Consider the following 20,417-nt stretch of genomic DNA (forward strand, 5'->3'; position numbering starts at 1 on the left):
CTATTAAGCTCTCATCCACTTCTCTTCACCTACCTCTCCAACATCATTTACACACACATTCCGCTCTGTCAATGCTCACTGCCTCTCCTTTCTGATCACCCCTCTCGCACCTACAGGGTTTCTCCCATGTTGCTCCCATCCTCTGGAATGCACTTTGATTAGGAATTTCTCTTAAACCTCCCAGCCCTTGTGCCTTCAGAACTCCTCTTTTCCCTACCTCCTAACTAATTATCCTATGCATCTCTAATCTCCTACCATCTCCCACTTTGTGTCTACCTACCTGCACTAGAATATAAGCTCTCACAAGCAGAGCCATCTCCTATTACATAACTTGCGGGCTATAATTATGCAATTATTTAATAAATAGGATCCTTTTTTTTTTTTTTTTTACTTGACAGTCGTCTAAGGATCATATGCAATGTTGTTGTACGGCCTATGTGCATTTAGACTTAGGGCAGGGCTTGACAAATTTTTCTAAAACCTAGGAGCCAGGATGAAAGTGTAGGAGCCATACCCCTCCTTCCCTTGCGGCACCATTACTGAGCACCTACGCCCCGGGCAACCAAACCCCATGGCCACACCAGTAACTGGGTAAACCACCCTCCCACAGCCACATTACTGAACAGCTAACCCCCCTCTCCAGGCAGCTAACCCCCAGAAAGACCACCCCTCTGCAGCCAAAAAACCCCGGGCAAACAAAGCCACTGCCGGTGGTGGACCCAGATGCAAGAATATGCTTTGGGCACCCCTCTGCGGTGCCCCCGGCTGGGGTCCCCCCTCTGCCGTGCCCCTGTAGCGGCCATCCCCCCTCTGCCATGCCCCCAGTAGTAGTGCCCCTCTAATCAGTGTCCCCAGTAGCGGCCACCCCCACCTATGCAGTGCCCGTTACACACACACACACACACACACACACACACACACACACACACACACACACACACACACACACACCTTACCTGATCCACGCTCCTGCCGACGACCGGCTTCTGTCCGCTCCACCAAGCCCGCTCTACACTATGGGAGAGACGTCAAGACGTCTCTCCCATCACCTGCTGCGGGGGGAGCCGGAAGGCGAAGCTCATGAGTGAGCTCCAGCCGGCTCACTCCGTGGATGACGCAGCAGCCACTGAGAGTCTGTCTGACTCTCTTCGGCTGCTAAAACAAACATACAGCCGGCGGCGGCTGTGTTTGTTACTCTGTAGTGTGGACCTCGCTCGCAGTCTGCACTACATGGCGGCCCGGGGGTTGCTGAAAATCTGGTCGCCAGGCAGCCAAATCTGGTCACCATGGCGACCTGGCCCCCGGGTTTTGTCGAGCCCTGACTTAGGGGTATATTTACTGCAGGTTTTAAGAAGTGGAGATGCTGCCCATAGCAACCAGATTCTAAATAGCATTTTATCTAACACCTTTTTAGAAGATAATGGCTAGAATGTGATTGGTTACTATAGGAAACATCACCAGTTCTACTAATGCACATTTCAGTAAATATATCCCTTGAGGTGCATACACACACGATTTTTTTAACGATATCCTTTATCGTTCAATCGTTGAAAAAATCGTTCACTTTCTAAGTTTAAACGATTAACGATTATTGTTCATGCGTGTTCACGTTTGTAGTTCAGTCAGACTGACCAACTCAACGATTTTCATTAAGGGAATATGCAAAAATCGTTTGTAGTTCAAAAAAATCGTTCAGTGTGTGTGTGTGTGTGTGTGTATGCAGCTTTTTGAGTTCAAGCTTCTTGTTAACATCTCCCTCCTATTCTGCATCCCACCAACTAGGGAGGGAGTCCAGGACCTTGCCTTGTTGTTAAATCTCTACAGTATAGATAAAGCATCTCTGGTTACCCAGGGTAGTGTGTTTTGGATAAGAGCCTCTAAATGACACACCTCTAATGCAGTTGATTTGCCTTTTTACAAAAGGTCAGAGTGTATATGTGACAAAGGATAAGTGTTCCAGGGCCAAATAACACATCTATCACCTGTTATCTGCTGAGGCGAGCAGTTTCTATAAAGCTTCCCACACATCCAGATTTTGGCTGTTTTTGGTCAATTTGGGAGAAATTTGGGACATGTGGACATGATTGTAAATGTCTGTCAGTGGAGAAAATCCTCTCTCTCTATGACTGTGTCAGCCTGCCCACTGATCGGCTATTGTGTAATAAGTCTGTGTACAAGTCTCTTGTCTTGAGACTTGCACAACAGTGTTGGGCCTGTTTGTGCATTTTATTCCTTATCCACCACATACCACATCAATTCTGAATGTGTTTCACACATCTTTAACATTACTGTACAAACACGTTGGGACATGGGCCCCGAAATGAGCCCATCCCGGCAGTGGCTAAAGGATAGAGCTGGCATTCACTAGCGGTGCCAAGCTCTTAAAAGCGAAGCTATTCTGCCTGATTTTCGGAGGAATTTACTTTAATAAATAGGATCCTTAATTTTATTATGTTAAAGTAATTATGGATCAACACGCTTCATTTACCAGCAACAGATGTTGCAGTTGAAATTTTGGTGATTCATAAAAAAAAATAGATATACACATGTTTAATTCCATTTAGCCTTTATTCTCACTTATTGTCAGCATTTAAAAATGTCTCTATTATTGCATTTTTCTGTTTATACATTTCCAAACGGATTAAATGTAAGATCTTCCATTTTCAGCATAGATTGACTGTCATTTTATATGCCTGGAATAACCAGACAAAATGGATATTGAATTAAGATCTTCATTATATGTGTCTGGCAGATGATTTGCTACCAATCAGCCATACATTGCCTGACATGTCAAATCCCCAGGTCCCTTCCTTAGAAGTTCACCTCTGTATGTTCCCTGAAGATTGCCTATACCCCTAGAGATTGCAGCCTACTGCTTTTATACCTCCTGCCTACGGCTTTCTCTGCCATAGTGTATACAGCTACTCGTATTGTGGACAAATGTGGGAATTCTGTATACAATAGATAAAGGTAGCCTACAGTTCTGAGCTTCTGGAGTCATCCAGTAATAGGTAAGAAGTGATCGGTTTTGTTAAACTGCCAAATATAGCTGCATATTGACACTGGGAAAAGAACAATGATACATTTATTTATTTTGTATAAAGATTTAATTCTTTTATATATTTTCCTGTCTCTTGTATAGGATCTAAATCTCAAGTACTAAAGCAGCAGTCCTTTGCATGATAACTAAAACCTCAGATAATTCATATGACTTTTTGCATTATTATTGACATTATTTGATGTCTGTCATTTCTTCTATATAAGGGGACATTTTATCAATAGGAATTTGTTTTTTATCAATAGGTATATATTTTTCTTAGTGTATCCCATTCTGTATATGAAGTCCATTTGTGTTTTGGCAATTTTCCTGTTACACATTTTGTACTTTAAAGGGACAATGCTATTTATGTAATTCAGCTTGTCAATAATTCTGCAGATATCCTGTTTTTACTTGATCACTTAAGACATGATGCAAAAGGTTTAGAGTTAAGTCCAGTATCTGAATAATGTTTTTAACCATTTTAAGGGGGTAATTAAATTGTTTATTGTCATTATGACTGGCAATATTCAATTGTTTGTGTAGCTGAGTGCGAATTCCGCATTGCACCTGTTAAATCTCGTGCACGTCCAGGGGCGCAGAGAGGGGCGGGGGAGTGGGTACTAATTGCCTGGGATTGTGGGAGATGCCTGGTAATACCTGTCAGCGTCTGCAGCCTTTCTCCCCAGCCCAGGACACTCTGCTGTGTGCATTGGCTGCAGAGGGTCCAGGGAGGCTGCTGCCGCTGAGCAACAGCAGTCTCCTCTCTGCCTGCATGATGTGCTGGGGCAGCGACCCCACTGATCGCGCACACCCCTTCCCTTTTTGTTTTTTTTCATATTTCTTTGTTAGGTGGTGTGGCCACATCTCCACGATTTGCCCACACCTCCCATAGTACCCAGACTTGTCCTCTCTACGGCCTTCGCTTTTCTTACCCTGATGCACCGTGATAAAGCGGCTAAACCCATGCAAACTACTGGGCATGCTCAGTTTTGGCTCCCAAATGCTTGACTTTGGTTGGATTTCTGCTCAACACCTCAGGTGGGTGTGAGCAGAAATAATAGACGCCCAACAACTCAATAGAGCGACAGGCTCTGACAAACCATTTATACTGCACCTCACCCCCAATTATGAATGCTAGGTCTGTACTTCAATTTAATACTCATTAATAAATGCAGAAAGTAAATGATTTCTTCTTCGGGGTCCGTAGGGTCCACAGAAGTTACCTTGGGGTATGTGGTTGGAGTGATCCAGGCACCAAACAGTTAAAAGCTTTAGCTCCCAGGATGCACCCTCCTCCATATAGACCCCGCCCCTGGCTACAGGCATTTAGTTTTTTGTTTGGTGCTCAGGAGTGCACCGTACTGAACAGGGACTGCATTAGCAGTCTCAAGCAAGGTTTTTTTTTTCTATTATGAGTAAGCAGCACTAGGCGTTTGGATGGACGCCCGTGCTGTTGCTCCTTCTACCCCCGCCGCCGCTGCAACTCCAGTGCTGGGCATACACTATACAATTATCTGTCCAATCTGGCTGGTTGGAATGAAAACCTGGTAATGTATGGGAGCAAATGACAGTCGATCATATGGTCTTAAACACTGGAAAACGGATAAAAAACAATTGTTCAAATTGGTTAAATTCGTGTGTTTTTAACCAATTAGTCTGAAATGACCATTTTTGTCTGTTTTGCAGAGTTTGTGAGCAAATGGTCAATTGTCATTTGTTCCCATACATTACTGGACTTTCATCCAACCAGCCAGATCGGACAGATATCTGACAGATAATTGTATAGTGTATGCCCAGCATAAGGGAAGTGCTCCAATTAACCCCCAGCTGCAGGTGTGTAGTGGTTAAATTGTACTTCACATATACTTGTGAAGACTGGGCTGCCCATCCCCGTCTCTCCTAATTAATTAGGGATGCTCAGTTGCAGTTGAGTGCTGGCTGAGGGGAGATTTGGTCTATCTGTGAGTATGCCTTTTTCTTAGGAAGGTATGTAGCACTGGAATCCTACCAACTTTTGTTGCTTGTGATTCAGTGCCTATTTGTATGCACTGCACTTATATCCTACCAATATGACTGCAGTTTAGTGCCTATTTACCTATGTTATATGCAGGTAGATCCTTTAGGTAATTGATTTAATGCCCTTTTGCAAAGATTTTGTGACTTATGCTACTGTTGAAAAAGTTTTTACTTTTTGTTTCTTCCTGATCCCCAAACTGCCGGTGTAATGCCGCGTATCCTCTACGCGACATTACTGAGCGATTGCACGATTACGACATCGTAATCGTGCAATCGCTCAGTAATCTGGCACACATTGGGGATGTAATGTCGGAAACGACCAGCGATGCGTGCTCCCGCTAGTCGTTTCCGACATCAATCTTCGCCCGAACATGCTGGTCAACCTGACGAAAATGTCAGGTTGAGCTTGTTAGAGGATGAACGTTCAGTGTAGGCACAGCACCTGACACTGAAACCACTGCACGATTACAATGCCGTCATCGTGCACTCGTTTCACAGTCGTCAAATGGATACGCACCTTAAAGCTGGCCACACATCTAAAGATTATCTGTCCAACCAGCCAACTAGTTGATTGGTTGGAATGAAAATCTGGTAACGTATGGAAGTAAATGATGATCAGCAATTTGCTCCTAAATGGTTTACTAGACCATATAGAATATTACTCAGATTGATGTTTGATTCAGAAGCTAGAGGAGTCTATTCTGAATCGGAAATCTCTCAACAGGTTGGTCCAAGTGCCCAAGTTCCATATGTACACCCTACGGTCAATTTATGCTGGCAATGGTACCTGGGGATTTCATGGCCCTGGCAATACAGGATGCATATCTGCATGTACCTATTGCCAGGGGTTCAGGGGCGTATCTATACTTTGGCCAGGATGGCACTTGCCAGGGGCGCCGTTCGCCAGGGGGCGCCACATGGCAGTGCCACCATAGCAATAGATGCGCTCTGCAGTGCTGTGGACAGATAGGTTATGGTGTGCTGGGCAACTGCTGGAAAGGATAGGTAGGCTGCGGGTGGCCACAGCCACACTGAGCACAGAATGCTGACCCGGCCGCTGCTGCAAGTTTTGTTTGCCGGGTGCCCGCTGCGGTGTATATCAGCAGCGCACCCAGCTGTCCTCACTTGCTGCTGTGAGGGTTGTGTATATAGATCCCCTTCAGTAGGTACATCTACGGAAGGGGATCTGTCCACAACCCTGCTGTGAGCTCTGCTCTGCCTCCCTCGGCTCCTGCATGGTGCAGTGACTCATCTCCCAGTGCAAGGGATGTGTGTGTGTGTTATGTGTGTGCATGTATGCTGTGTGTGTTTGTAAGTATGTTGTGTGCATGTTATGTGTGTGTGCATGTATGCTGTGTGTGTGTTTGTAAGTATGTTGTGTGTATGCTGTGTGTGTGTGCATGTATGCTGTGTGTGTGTTTGTAAGTATGTTGTGTGTATGTCATGTGTATGTGTTTGTAAGTATGTCATGTCTGTATTTTATGTGTGTATGTATGCTGTGTGTGTTTGTAAGCATGTCATGTGTGTATGTTGTGTGTATGTATGCTTGGAAGTATGTCGTGTGCATGTATGCTGAGTGTGTGTGTTTGCAAGCATGTTATGCGTGTATGTATGCTGTGTGTGTGTTTGTAAGCATGGTGTGTGTATATATGTGTGTGTATGTATATATATATATATATATATATATATATATATTATATTTATATTGAACACCCCTTATTTATTGCTGTCCCTTAGCTTGCCAGGGGCTCTCAGACCCCTAGATACGCCCCTGCAGGGGTTTCTGAGTTTTGCCGTTTGTCAGCTACATTAACATTGCCCTTTGGTCTGTCCACAAGCCCCTCTGGGGTTTACCAAGATAATGGAAGTCATGGCTACTCTTCTCAGAAGGAGTCAGGATACTGCCATACATGGCGACCTCCGGATATTGGCGCAGTCTCCGAAGATTTTACAACGTCCTCTTCAGCTGACCATTGTCTGCACAGGAGCACTGCTGGACAGTCGATTGGAAAATTTCTTTTCTTTCTCCAATACAACAGATGGTACATCTGGGGGCACTACTAGGATTCCCTGGTACAAAGGATCTTTCTACCGGGGGACCAGATTGCTGCGTTACAATTGCGGGTGCGCAAATTGCTCTACAATCAATGAGTGTCAGTTCACTCAGCAATGCAGGTCCTGGGGTCCATAGTATCCACCTTCGAACATGGTGGTATATGTCCAGTTCCATTCCAGGCCCCTGCAGCGATGGAATCTGCTTCAGTGGGGCGGCCAGTATCATCTGGTAAGGTCTCGAACGATCCTCAGCTCGCCAGAAGTTCGGCTCTCCCTCTCATGGTGACTGCAAGCGAGCGACTGATTGCCCATCGATAACGCGTGTCACGCATGCGCACTGCCCCACCATCGACCCGGTTGCGAGCGCACAGCGCTGGCGACCGGGTCAGAATCAGGCCCTCTGTTCCAAACATTGACAGCACATTCTACTTGATTCGTGGGACCATCGTGGGCGTTTTGTCGTGGTACCTCTGCTGGCACAGTTGTGCAAGGCAGCCACTCGGTCTTCCGTCCACACTTTTGTCAAATTTTACGCATTTGATACATTTGCCTCTCAGAATGCTTCCTTTGGGCGACGAATTTTCCTTTTTACTAAACAGGAGCGTTCCAACGCTTAAGGGAACTGCTTTGGGACATCCCGAAGGTAACTTCTATGGACCCCGAAGAAGAAATTAAGAGTTACGGTATAACATACCTTTAACTCTTTCTTCGAAGTCCATAGAGTCCACAGGACACCCACCCTAATGCACATGTTGTTATTGGGTAATCCTTTTTCTTTTGTATTTCTATGATTCCCTCTTCTTGGCGTGTTTCTGAGGTATAATTGTCTTTCCTTCTCCTGCTTTGAGTTTGGTAACTAACTAAATGCCTGTAGCCAGGGGCGGGGTATATATATGGAGGAGGACTCAGTGCATCCTGGGAGCTAAAGCTTTTAACTGTTTGGTGCCTGGATCACTCCAACCACATACCCCAAGATAACTTCTGTGGACCCTATGGACCTTGAAGAAAGAGTTAACAAAGGTATGTTATGTCATAACTCTCAATTTTTCTTATTGACTTGTATTGAAAATAGCCAGTCCTCTCTAATATAAATGACACTATGCCTGTATAAAAATGTTTGATCATCCCATCACTAACAAATGTCTAACAACTTGTCAGTCAGTGAATAGATGGAGTGTCATGTTAGCTTGGGATATGGTAATGTGTGCTTTGTCCATTGGTAAATTTAGCTCCCAAACTTTGAAATGCTAGTGCTCCTGTCTCTCTGCTTTATTTCCTGGGACACTGCCCTTTTCCCTAGACTTTAGGGTTTGAGTGGCAATCAGTGCACTGTGCTTTGTATTCCTGATTAATGTTTAGTACGCCTCTTTATGTAATGCATCAGGGAATTACTGTGCACAGAACATCAGCATTATTTGATAACTCTGGGCCTATGCAAGATTCAATTGTTATTGAGTAATGCATTTACGCCATGGCACGAGGGACACTTGTGTATATATAAACATTTAAATAGAGCTGCTATATAGTTCTTATTCTATTATCACTGCAGTTTCTAGAACTATAAAGCTGGTTACAAATGAAAAATATGCAACTTATGAATATGGCACTAAGAACTGATGACCCTGCCGAGACATGATTACACCAGACATCCCACTTATTATTCCTTCAGGCTACAAAAGTGGCACAGTGTGGAGGTGTCTGCTGCAATTTAATATATGCAGTATATATTGGGTGTGTGAGAGAGAGAGTAATGTTTATCCTTTTAATAAATCCCATTTGTGTGATGTGTTTTAATGGATAAACAACTCTGCAATAAGTTAGTGGTTTTAGACTGCAACCTTCACACCACATTAGGAAGTGTTTCATTTAATAGTATAAAACTTAATATACTGCTAATAAGATACTAACTGCTCCACACCATACTGAATGTGCATCACTCCCTCGTGAGATGTTACAAGAAAATATTCTTTACCCTGCTTCCTAATTGTCTGTGTGTATATGTATATAATTGCTGCCATCTCTATTAAAATATTGACAATGTGTAGGAATAATATGGTAGCTCAACACAGTGCCTTAACTAGTTTTCCCGGTGCTGGCCACGCCCGCTCAGTGTGATGTCACATGGAGGGGGTGGGGAGGGGCCAAAGACTCAGGGAATTACACAATGCCTGGAGCATCCTCAGGATGCTTCTGGGGGCTGTAATGACAACAGTGTGCACGTCCTAAGGACGCTTCAGGCTGCACTGCTGCAGAGATCCAGGCATCCTGCTAGCCAGTTGCAGGGGCTATGGGTGAGCAGCGGTGCTGCCCACAGAGCTCTGCGCTCTGTGTGGTGGCACCGCTCGCACACCCCTAGGTACAGCCCTGGCTCAACAAGTTGTATAATTTTAAATGTGGGGGGCTTTTTTTTTTTAAATTTGACGCAAGATGGGGGGCCCCTCCCGCACACCATCTGTGAATTATTATTTTTTTGTTATACCGTTTTTTTTGCCACCAAACCCCGGGTCCGACCCAGTATTTCGAACCTGGCTCTGAGACTGTTTCAACTTCACCCTCCACCCCATTTATAGTGAACCCTGGTCAGCCCTGCAAAACTAGTGGTTGTCATTAAAAATGGCCTTTTTCAGGCTCACAAAGATGAGGTCGCACAAGGGGAGATAAAGGAGCCTTGCGGACTGCTCACACCATTGCAGCAATGATAGCCGACGAGTTACCACTGTGTAGCCCGGAGTTCCTGACTCTCCGGCTCCTAGTCTCACTGTGCCCAATTCTCCAGCTCTCCAAAACAGCCTCTCCCTGCGTGGACACATCTCCTCTCAGTGTCTTTGGCTGATGACCGTGCCCAGGAAGGTCCAGTAAGTGGCTTTTGCAGTTACCCGGGTCAGATAACCTGGGTGGGACCTGTTTCCACTGCAGCGTTACCAGGTCTTAACCGTGTAAAACCGTGATCAAGAACCGGGAAGAAATGATGGGTCAGTCAACCTGGGATTTTTTTCTAGGAGCCATTTCCGCTGAGCCATGACCAGGGTTACTCTGCAAAAACTTGGGTTTTAGCGGAAGTGGAAGAGTATTATGGTCTAATGTTCACCAGACTATAAAGGCTAAGCAGGCATATAGGTTAAAATACGGGGTTCCCCTCTTTAGACGACAGTGCCCACATATGTGTCTTGCCCCCTATTGGGACCACTCCTCTTTCAAATGTGAGTGACATTTAATTTGATGGAAGCCAGATTGGGGACCGCTCTCTCGGTAAGAGTAGCCCTTTGTGATGGAGGGACTTCCGGGTCTATGACCAAGAAGCCCCTTTGGCATTTTCTACACATGTGCAGAAGGACGCACGGGGGTGCTGGGAGGGATCAGATTGGTAGGCTTCAATGGGTAACGCCATCAGGAAGATGGAGTTACCCACCGCAAGGCTTGGTGCATATTAGAAATGCGGTCAAATGTGCTTTTTCAGGGTTTGACCGCATTCCTCGCTTTGCTGCTTCCCGCCCAAAGTGAGCTGCAGTTCTGTGGGCGAGAAATGTTTTGTTAATGGAAGTTATCAGAAGAGAATTGCCAGACTGGCTCAAGTTGTCCGGAAGGTGACAATAACTCGTATAACCATGCGTTACAACAGTGGAATGCACTGCCCAGCGAAACTTTAAGTGGATGGGTTACAGCAGCAGAACACCAGACCATGTCCCATTCCTGTATAGCTAAGAACACCAAAACTGGCAAGTTGACAGTTGGAAAAATTATACTTGGTCTGACAAGTTTAGATTTCTGCTGGAACATACAGACAGTAGCGTCAGAATTTGGTCTAAATATCATGAATCCAAGGATCCAGCAGTTCAGGCTTGCGGTGGCATAATGGTGTAATTCTTGCAAAATTAGGCCACTTAAGCTAATTGAACATTATATAAATACCACAGGGTATCGCTGCTAATAATGTGCATCTCTGTATGGCCACAGTTTACCTATCTTCAAAAGATTACATCCGACAAAATAACGTGGCATGTCACAAACCACACATTTCCAGCTAGTTCCACAAAAATGACCGTGAGTTTGGAATAAGCCAGTGACCTCCAGAGCCACCATAAAGCCAATAGAGCACCCTTGACTTGTGTGGAATGGAAGAAGGAAAGCAGCCTAGTTTAGAGCTCAAGAGCTGGTTGGTGAGTGCTCTGCAAGCTACAGGAAACCTGAGGAGATGGCTCAACAGCATAGTTACTAGCTATGATAGGAGCCCCAGCAGTATATGTACTATTGTTTTCCTCTCGGTATGATGCTGCGGACCACTTGTGACACCCTATCCGGCAGTGGAGGGTTAGGGTTGAGCTACGGTAGGTGAGGATTAGGCACTAGCGGGATAGTTAGCCACAGATAGCGCTGATAGCAGCATAGGATCAGCCTGAAGTCATCCGTACGTCACTGCCAGACCCAGAAGACCTAGTTGGAGCCGCCAGGCTCGCTGTACCATATAAATCACCACTAGACCACCGGAGATGTTTTGTCGAAATTCTAATCAAGTCGACATTTCATCAGTGTCAACATTATGAATGATGACATGGTCAGCATCGACATGCTGCATATCGACATTACTAATGTTGACAAAATATACCTCACCTATACTATGCATTGTGTGGTTTTAACACATTTAAAGTTAAGTGTAATACAGCCTACCTGTGCACTTGATACTGAGGCAGTTGAAAAGTGAGCCAGCTCTTCCTATGTGGGCTAGGTGTATTTCTTTTCTGTGAGCATGCACATTTGTTGCAAGTTGAAAGCTCACTCATGAATTTGTTGTCGGGAGATCATTTCTGTTAAGCACAAAATCACTGACACATTCTACCAGAGCTTGATTTAGAATTAGATTGCATGTTAAAATACTTGGGTTAAAGTTCCTACCTGATGATATGTATGTTCTGAGCTTTCTAAAATGTCAGAGCTTTTTGTCTGGTAGTGTAGTAATAGAAGTGGTAGTGTGTTTTTTTTTTTGTCAGGTTCAAACAGAATCCTAGCAATTACACCAGTTATTGGGAAAATCTTCTCATTCAGATGATATGACCTGTTGTTGCAAAAATGTTTTATTTACAAGCTTGACTATTATTAATAGGTTTAGTTTAAGCTGTTCTTTGCTGTGCTGATATTTACTCCCTCCCCCTGGCAATGGCACATCTCAGGAGAACTGAAATATATCGCTGAAACTCTATGTGGAAGCTATAATTAGACTCCAGCAAACTAGTTGCCTGTAATTACGTGTTCTCACTAAGCACCTGAAAGTTTACCTTGTGCTGCTTACATTGGCTCTTAAATATGTGAGTGCTTCATTTTCACTTAGAACCCTCTAATATGGTTGGTTCTTTTTTGATATGCAAAATTGTATTAAAGCAGGTATGATACTTACAGTAGTAGGCACTGCGAGAAATGCCTATTAGTATGAGATTTTTACTATGTAGAGATAAAAAGATCTCCTAATTATAATAATTTAATCTGCCCACAATCTGTTATGCAGTTGTTTTCAAGTTGTGTGCGATCAAACTTGGAAGACGACAGTTCAGAATTTTTTTAATTTTTTTTTTGAGACGTGTACATCGGCAATCACAAAAAAAGGCTCCCAAAGTCTGCGTTCATATTCCCCATCCAATATAATACTTCTCTACGGCACCCATTTTGGGAACCACTGCTATGATGCATAGCCTATATAGCAAAAGTAAAATGTTGCTGCTGATCTTTGACTATGAAAGACTCCAGCAACAATCTTTGTTCTGATGTGTCTTAATTAGTGCTTTCATCAATCATTTGGGCAGATAGAGGGTTTATTCACTGGACCCTGCTGTGCATGGGACTCTGGTGACAACCGAAGATTGCTAAGTAGTATTAAAACCCAAGCAGATTTTAATGGTTCACCTATGAAAAAGCTTTTGGCATACTATTGGGCAATCCTATTGGCAGGTGACATCAGCCGACTGATAACCAAAGGACACTTGTGTGACCTGTTATCTGTGAAATAATTGGAACGGGCCTGTTCACTTTGGCAGTGTGATTCAATTGGCCGTCCTACAAGTGACATGAATGTATTGTATAACAAAACAGAAAAGTGTGTCTTGGATAGCGCTAATTGCATGTGATGCCTTAAATTAGGAAGGGAAATATGCATAAAATACCCATCCAATAAAATGATATCATTTATTCAGACAAAAATAGATTAAAAACAAGAACATTCATAACATAGATATAAAGAAGGAATCGGGATCCAAGATGTTAAAATCTCACCAAGTGGAGATGCTGCGGTGGGTTAATGCTAAAAATTAGCAAAGGGTCCCGGGCCAAAGTTAGCTCGGTACCACCGCAGAAAACTTTATAGTAGTCCAAATGGCAACAGGATCCCAAAAGACATTCCTCCTGATTCACAAGTACTATACCTGAAGAGGGGAAGGTTTTTAATTTAAGTAATCATGATCTAAATGCAACTGAAATGAAAGTCCTAAAAAAAGGATTAAAATTTGCCCCTACTGCAAAAGTTAATGATTTTGAACTTTTCATTGATTTGGAAAAATATATTAGAAAACTCAGTATAAAAATTTTTTTCCTTATGCAAAACACTGACAAGGTTAGTGGTGATAACATTTGTGATTCAAAAACCCCTTTCAAGCCGACATCGAAGTTTTACCCAAAACATGTTAAAAGTGGAAACTTAGAGTGTTTTGCTTCATTGGTGAGCAAAGACTTAAAAGATGTTAGATCCTTTAAAGAGGGCCCGGGACCCTTTGCTAATTTTTAGCATTAACCCACCGCAGCATCTCCACTTGGTGAGATTTTAACATCTTGGATCCCGATTCCTTCTTTATATCTATGTTATGAATGTTCTTGTTTTTAATCTATTTTTGTCTGAATAAATGATATCATTTTATTGGATGGGTATTTTATGCATATTTCCCTTCCTAATTTAAGGCATCACATGCAATTAGCGCTATCCAAGACACACTTTTCTGTTTTGTTGTACCCTTTTGAAGTTGGTATTACTTCATCTTCTGTGTGGTTGGGAGCTGCAGAATTGTATCTGTTGCGCAATCTGAGGGTTACTCACCTTTGAAACTTTCTATATGAATGTATTGTATGTCTAGCCTTAGGTCACAGTTTATTATAGATGTTTTAGGTTCTTTAAGTTGGATAAACAGGACTGTCGCTTAATTTTTTATTCAAGCTAATGACCGCTCTCTGTGATCAGCATTTTGCTCTCTCCAGTTTGGTTTTCTTACAAAGTCCTCCAATTTAATTATGTCAAAGGCTAATAGTCTCTTCCAATTAGCATATTGAAACTACAGGACCAGCTGTCTGCATTCACCTCTTCCATTCCTCTTTAGTAATTGGTCCTAATATGTCTGTATTCCAAAAGAGACTTCTAGTAAGATAACTGTAAATATTTTAAACCTCTAAAGAATAAATTGCACTGTTTTTTTTTTTGGTTTGTTTGTTTTTTTCACATTTTAATACCAATACATTTTTTAATGTTTTTATTTTGTTTCAGGTTTTGCTCAACCCCCAACCGGCGACAGCACTTCAGTTCAGAATAGCTTTGATACGATAGAAGGTGGTGGATTCATGGGTAAGTGACCGCTTACCATTTTCGTGCCTGCATATTTCTTCATGCCACTTTGTATAAGGTACAACTTATATCTTTAAAAGTGTGTCCTGCAAAAGCAAATAAAATTTTAAAACGTTTACTTAAAAAAAAAAAAAAAAAGCCAATAAAAAATCCTATTTAAATCAAATCAGTTTTTGATTTTTTTTTTTTTTAAATCCGATTTTATGCAACCCTAAAGAAAGTTGAGGTTTTTTTTTAAACAAAATTATACACGCGCACACACACACACACATTTTATGGACAAAAGTATTTGGCCACACCTGTTAATTGAATTGAGGTGTATCAATCAGACCCGTTGCCACAGTTATATAACATCAAGCACCCAGCCATGCAGTCTCCATTTGCAAACATTTGTGATACAAAATGGGTTATTCTGAAGAGCTCAATGACTTCAAACATCGTACTGCAATAGGATGCCACCTTTGAAATAAGACTGTTCGTGAAATTTTATCCCTGCTGGATATTCCACAGTCAACTGTAAGTGATATTATTCGAAAGTGGAAGCGTTTAGGAATAACAGCAACTCCAAACGGAAAACCATGTAAAATCACAGAGCGGAGTCAACAACTGCTAAGGTGCATGGTGCGTAAAAGCTCTGCTGATTCCATAGCTGAAGATTTCCAAACTTCCACTGGCATTGATGTAAGCACAAAAACTGTGCGTCGGGAGCTTAATGGAATGGGTTTCCATGGCCGAGCAGCTGCATGCAAGCCTCACATCACCAAGTCCAATGCCAAGCGTCGGATGGACTGTAGAGCAGTGGAAATGTGTTTTGTGGAGTGACTAATCGCGTTTCTCTGTTTGGCAGTCAGATGGGTGAGTCTGGATGTGGCGGATGCCGGGAGAACGTTACTTGTCTGATTGCATTGTGCCAACTGTGAAGTTTGGTGGTGCAGGGATAACGGTATAGGGCTGTTTTTCAGGGTGTGGACTAGGCCCCTTATCTCCAGTGAAGGGCAATCTTCATGCTTCAGTATACCAAGACATTTTGGATAATGCTATGCTTCCAACTTTGTGGGGCAGGACCTTTTCTATTCCAACATGACTCTGCCCCAGTTCACAAAGCAAGGACTATAAAGACATGGTTTGATGAGTTTGGTGTGTGGAAGAACTAGACTGGGCCCGCACAGAGCCCTGATCGCAACCCCATTGAGCACCTTTGGGATGAACTGGAATGGAGATTGCGAGTAAGGCCTTCTCGTCCAACATCGGTGCCTAACCTCATAAATGCTCTACAAAATGAATGGGCACAAATTCCCACAGAAACACTCCGAAATCTTGTGTAAAGCCTACCAAGAAGAGTGTTAGCTGTTATAGCTGCAAAAGCAGGGCCAACTCCTTATTAAAGTATATGTATTTGAATACAATGTCATTACAGTCCCTGTTGGTGTAATGGTCAGGCGTCCGAATACTCTTGTCCATATAATGTGTGTGTGTGTGTATATATCTTGGGCAAAAAAAGTATTGAACACATCAACATTTTTCTCAGTGAATATATTTGTAATGTGGCTATTGTAATGAAATTTTCACCAAGTGTCAGCAACAACCCATGCAATCCACACATGCAAAGAAATCAAACCATAGATGTTCATAAATTAAGTTATGTGGAATGGCACAGGGAAAAAGTATTGAACATGCTTACTGAAATTTATTTAATAATTCACACAAAAGCCTTTGTTCAAGATGCCTCCTGTATGGAGAAACTAGTCTCATACATTGCTCAGGTGTTTTTTTGGCCCATTTTTCCACATAAAGGGGTATATTTACTAAGGTGCGGGTTTTTAGAAGTGGTTTTGTTGCCCATAGCAACCAATCAGATTCTACTTAACATTTATCTAGCATCTTCTAGAAGGTAATAGCTAGAATCTGATTGGTTGCTATGGGCAACAAAACCACTTCTAAAAACCTGCACCTTAGTAAATATACCCCAAAGTCTTCAAATCTTGAAGGTTCCGTGGGCCTCTTCTATGAACTCTGGTCTTTAGTTCTTTCCATAGATTTTCAATTGGATTCAAGTCAGGTGATTGGCTGGGCCATTCTAGCAGCTTTATTTTCTATGTCTGAAACCATTTGAGAGCGTCCATGGCTGTCTGTTTGGGATCATTGTCTTTTTGAAATGTCCACCCTCGTTTCATCTTCAGCATCCTGGTAGATGGCAGCAGATTTTTATCAAGAATGTCTCTGTACATTTTTCCATTCATCCTTCCTTCAATCATAGGAAGTATGCCAGTAACGTATACTGAAAAACACCCCCACACCATGTTCCCACATCCAAACTTCTCTGTTGGTATGGTGTTTTTGGGGTGATGTGCAATGCCATTTCTCCTCCTCCAAACATGGTGTGTATTATGGCATCCAAAGAGTTACATTTTGGTCTCATCTGACCAGACTATATTCTGTCAGTATTTCAAAGGCTTGTCCAAATGTTGGGCAGCAAACTTTAAACAAGTTTCAACATGCTTTTTCTTCAGCAATGGAGTCTTGCATAGTGAGCATGCATGCAGGCCCTGCTGGTTGAGTGCATTACTTATTGTTTTCTTTGATACAGTTGTACCTGCTAATTCCAGGTCTTTCTGAAGCTCTCCACAAGCGGTCCTTGGCTCTTGCACAACTCTTCTGATAATTCTTTTCACTCTTCTGTCAGAAATCTTGCGAGGAGCACCTGGTGGTGGCCGGTTTATGGTGAAATTATGTTCTTTCCACTTCCGGTTTATGGGCCCAACAGTGTTCACTGGAACATTCAGAAGTTTAGAAATCCTTCTGTAACCAATGCCATCAGTATGTTTTGCAACAATAAGGTTGCGAAGGTTTTGAGAGAGCTCTCTGCGTTTACCCATAATGAGATGTTTTTTGTGTGACACCTTGGTAATGAGACACCTTTTTATAGGCAATCAGTTGGGACTGAACCAGCTTCTATTAATTTACACTGACAGAGGACAGGATTGCTTTCTAATTACTGATAGATTTCAGATGGTGTCTTGGCTTTCCATGCCTTTTTGCACCTCCCTTTCTTCATGTGTTAAATACTTTTTTCTGTGTCATTTCACATTATTACACATAACTTAATTTATGGACATCTATGGTTTAATTTCTTTGCATGTGTGGATTGCATGGGTTGTTGCTAACATTTGGTGAAAATTTCATTACAATAGCTCCATTACAAATATATTTACTGAGAAAAATGTTGTGTTCAATACTTATTTTACCCGCTGTGTGTGTGTGTGTGTGTATACTGTATATACACCCGTTTCTTTTCAGATATAGAAAATGAATAATCTGCAGTGCTCTCCTTATGTACCTGGTGCTGTCTATTTCAGTAAGGGTTCCCTGCCTTAATATAGAGTATAGACAAGATTGATGTATGGTGATAGATAAGCTTACAATTTTTGTTGTAAGCAAAGTATATTGATTTATATATGTGCTGGGTGTTTTCTTATGTACATTACATTTCATAAACACAATTACAAGATGTCGAGAAAATGTACACTTGTCTATTCTATTTTCAACTATACATTGCCAACAAGTTTGTTTTTATTTGTTCACTGCACTTTTTAAAGGACTTTTATCTGTAGTGCGAGTTAGGACATAATTGTGAGATGTTAAAGTGTTAGAAAAGAAAATGCTTCCGTGAATATAATACTCTCTCTGCCATAGGGATGGTTCATCCTGCTCCTCCTCCACCGCCTCCTCAGAATCCTAAAATACCCCGGAATGTTGGAAGTGCATACCCAACATTACCTCCCGGTTACCAGAATGTTTTTCCAGCGGGAGGCCCAGGTTTAACACCAACAACCCAATCGTATCCCAGCAGACCACAGCCCCTGCCTCAGGTAGATAATGTGCTCTGGTTGTTGCAGTTAATGTTATTTTACAATACATGTAGAGTAACTGTTTTGATTTCTGCTAGCTTAAATGTTCCAATGTTCTTTATGGATGAACTGCTCTTACATTTGTAACTACTGATAATATTCTAGCATGCCACCACATTCTTAAAAAGTTGGTAACCCTTCAAAGTTTGCAGGTGTATGTGATCTAACGTTGTATTCTGCTTAGGGTTGTAGTTTAAATTTAAACTTCCCCAATCCAGCTCAATGAGAGAATAGATGAGGGTTCCCTATCCTATCCCCTCATTCAACAGTGCCTGAGCAACCTGATGAAATTAGGTCTGCAAAAAGCAGAACTGAATATGCAGATCTTACTGCTGCAAAGTGTAATACTGGCATTCCCCCTCCCCTATGCGTCATGGCACTGCTTCAGTTCATTCATTTAATAACGTTTGATTGTCCCAGCATTATACGGATGTGTCCTTATACATCCTTGCTGCAGTCTTGCGAAAGAGCCCCTCTGGGCGCCAGGTCCCGTTTGACTCTTCTGGCACCGGGCGTTTTTGTCGCCTGAAATTGCCTCTTAGTTGCAATGTTATGCAACTATGACGCACCAGGAGACAGTGCAGATTAAATTGATATGCGACACTTGTATATATGTGTGTGACTGAGTCTGAATACAAAATCCTACGATGCATCGGCCGCAGCTTTTCTCCACGACAAGTTCCATTTTGCTTCGTATGCAGAGTTGCACACAGATATACAGTGCATCCGTAAAGTATCCACAGCCCTTCACTTTTTCCATATTTTGTTATGTTACAGCCTTATTCCGAAATAGGAATAAATTAATTTTTGTCCTCAAAATTCTACACAAAATACCCCATAATGACAATGTGTAAAAAGTTTTGAGATTTTTGCAAATTTAATAAAAAAACAAAACAAAGAAATCACGTGTACATAAGTATTCACGGCCTTTGCTCAATCTTTGTTGATGCTCCTTTGGCAGCAATTACAGCCTCAAGTCTTTTTGAATATGATGACACAAACTTGGGACACCTGTCTTTGGGCAGTTTCGCCCATTCCTCTTTGCAGCACCTCTCAAGCTCAATCAGGTTGGATGGGAAGCGTCGGTGCACAGCCATTTTCAGATCTCTCCAATGATGTTCAATCGGATTAAAATCTGGGCTCTGGCTGGGCCACTCAAGAACATTCACATAGTTGTCCTGAAGCCACTCCTTTGATATCTTGGCTGTGTGTTTAGGGTTGTTGTCCTGCTGAAAGATGAACAGTCACCCCAGTCTGAGGTCAAGAGCGCTCTGGAGCAGGTTTTCATCCAGGATGTCTCTCTACATTGCTGCATTCATCTTTCCCTCTATCCTGACTAGTCTCCCAGTTACTGCCACTGAAAAACATCCCCACAGCTTGATGCTGCCACCACCGTGCTTCACTGTAGGGATGGTATTGGCCTGGTGATGAGCGGTGCCTGGTTTCCTCCAAACAGAACGCCTGGCATTGACATCAAAGAGTTCAATCTTTTGTATCTCATGGTCTGAGAGTCCTTCAGGGGCATTTTGGCACACTCCAGGCGGGCTGCCATGTGCTTTTTACTAAGGAGTGGCTTTTGTCTGGCCGCTCTACCATACAGGCCTGATTGGTAGATTGCTGCAGAGATGGTTTTCCTTCTGGAAGGTTCTCCTCTCTCCACAAAGTAATGCTGTAGCTCTGACAGAGTGACCATCGGGTTCTTGGTCACCTCCCTGACTAGGGCCCTTCTCCCCTGATCACTCACTTTAGACGGCCGGCCAACTCTAGGAAGAGTCCTGGTGTTTCCGAACTTCTTCCATTTATGTGC

At 42.7% G+C, this 20,417-nt stretch overlaps 1 protein-coding gene across 1 annotated transcript in view; it reads left to right on the forward strand.

Moving 5' to 3' along the window:
- The window catches only part of SEC24A (SEC24 homolog A, COPII component), an 80,895-nt gene that overhangs the window by 24,168 nt on the left and 36,310 nt on the right, over positions 1-20,417 (forward strand). Inside the window, exons 4-5 of the mRNA XM_088451378.1 lie at positions 14,625-14,702; positions 18,396-18,571. Coding sequence (XP_088307504.1) covers positions 14,625-14,702; positions 18,396-18,571 — 254 coding nt within the window. The remainder of the gene's footprint in view (positions 1-14,624; positions 14,703-18,395; positions 18,572-20,417) is intronic.

Source organism: Taudactylus pleione, unplaced genomic scaffold (genome assembly GCF_031769625.1).
Source record: "Taudactylus pleione unplaced genomic scaffold, aTauple2 ptg000025l, whole genome shotgun sequence".
NCBI lineage: Eukaryota > Metazoa > Chordata > Amphibia > Anura > Myobatrachidae > Taudactylus > Taudactylus pleione.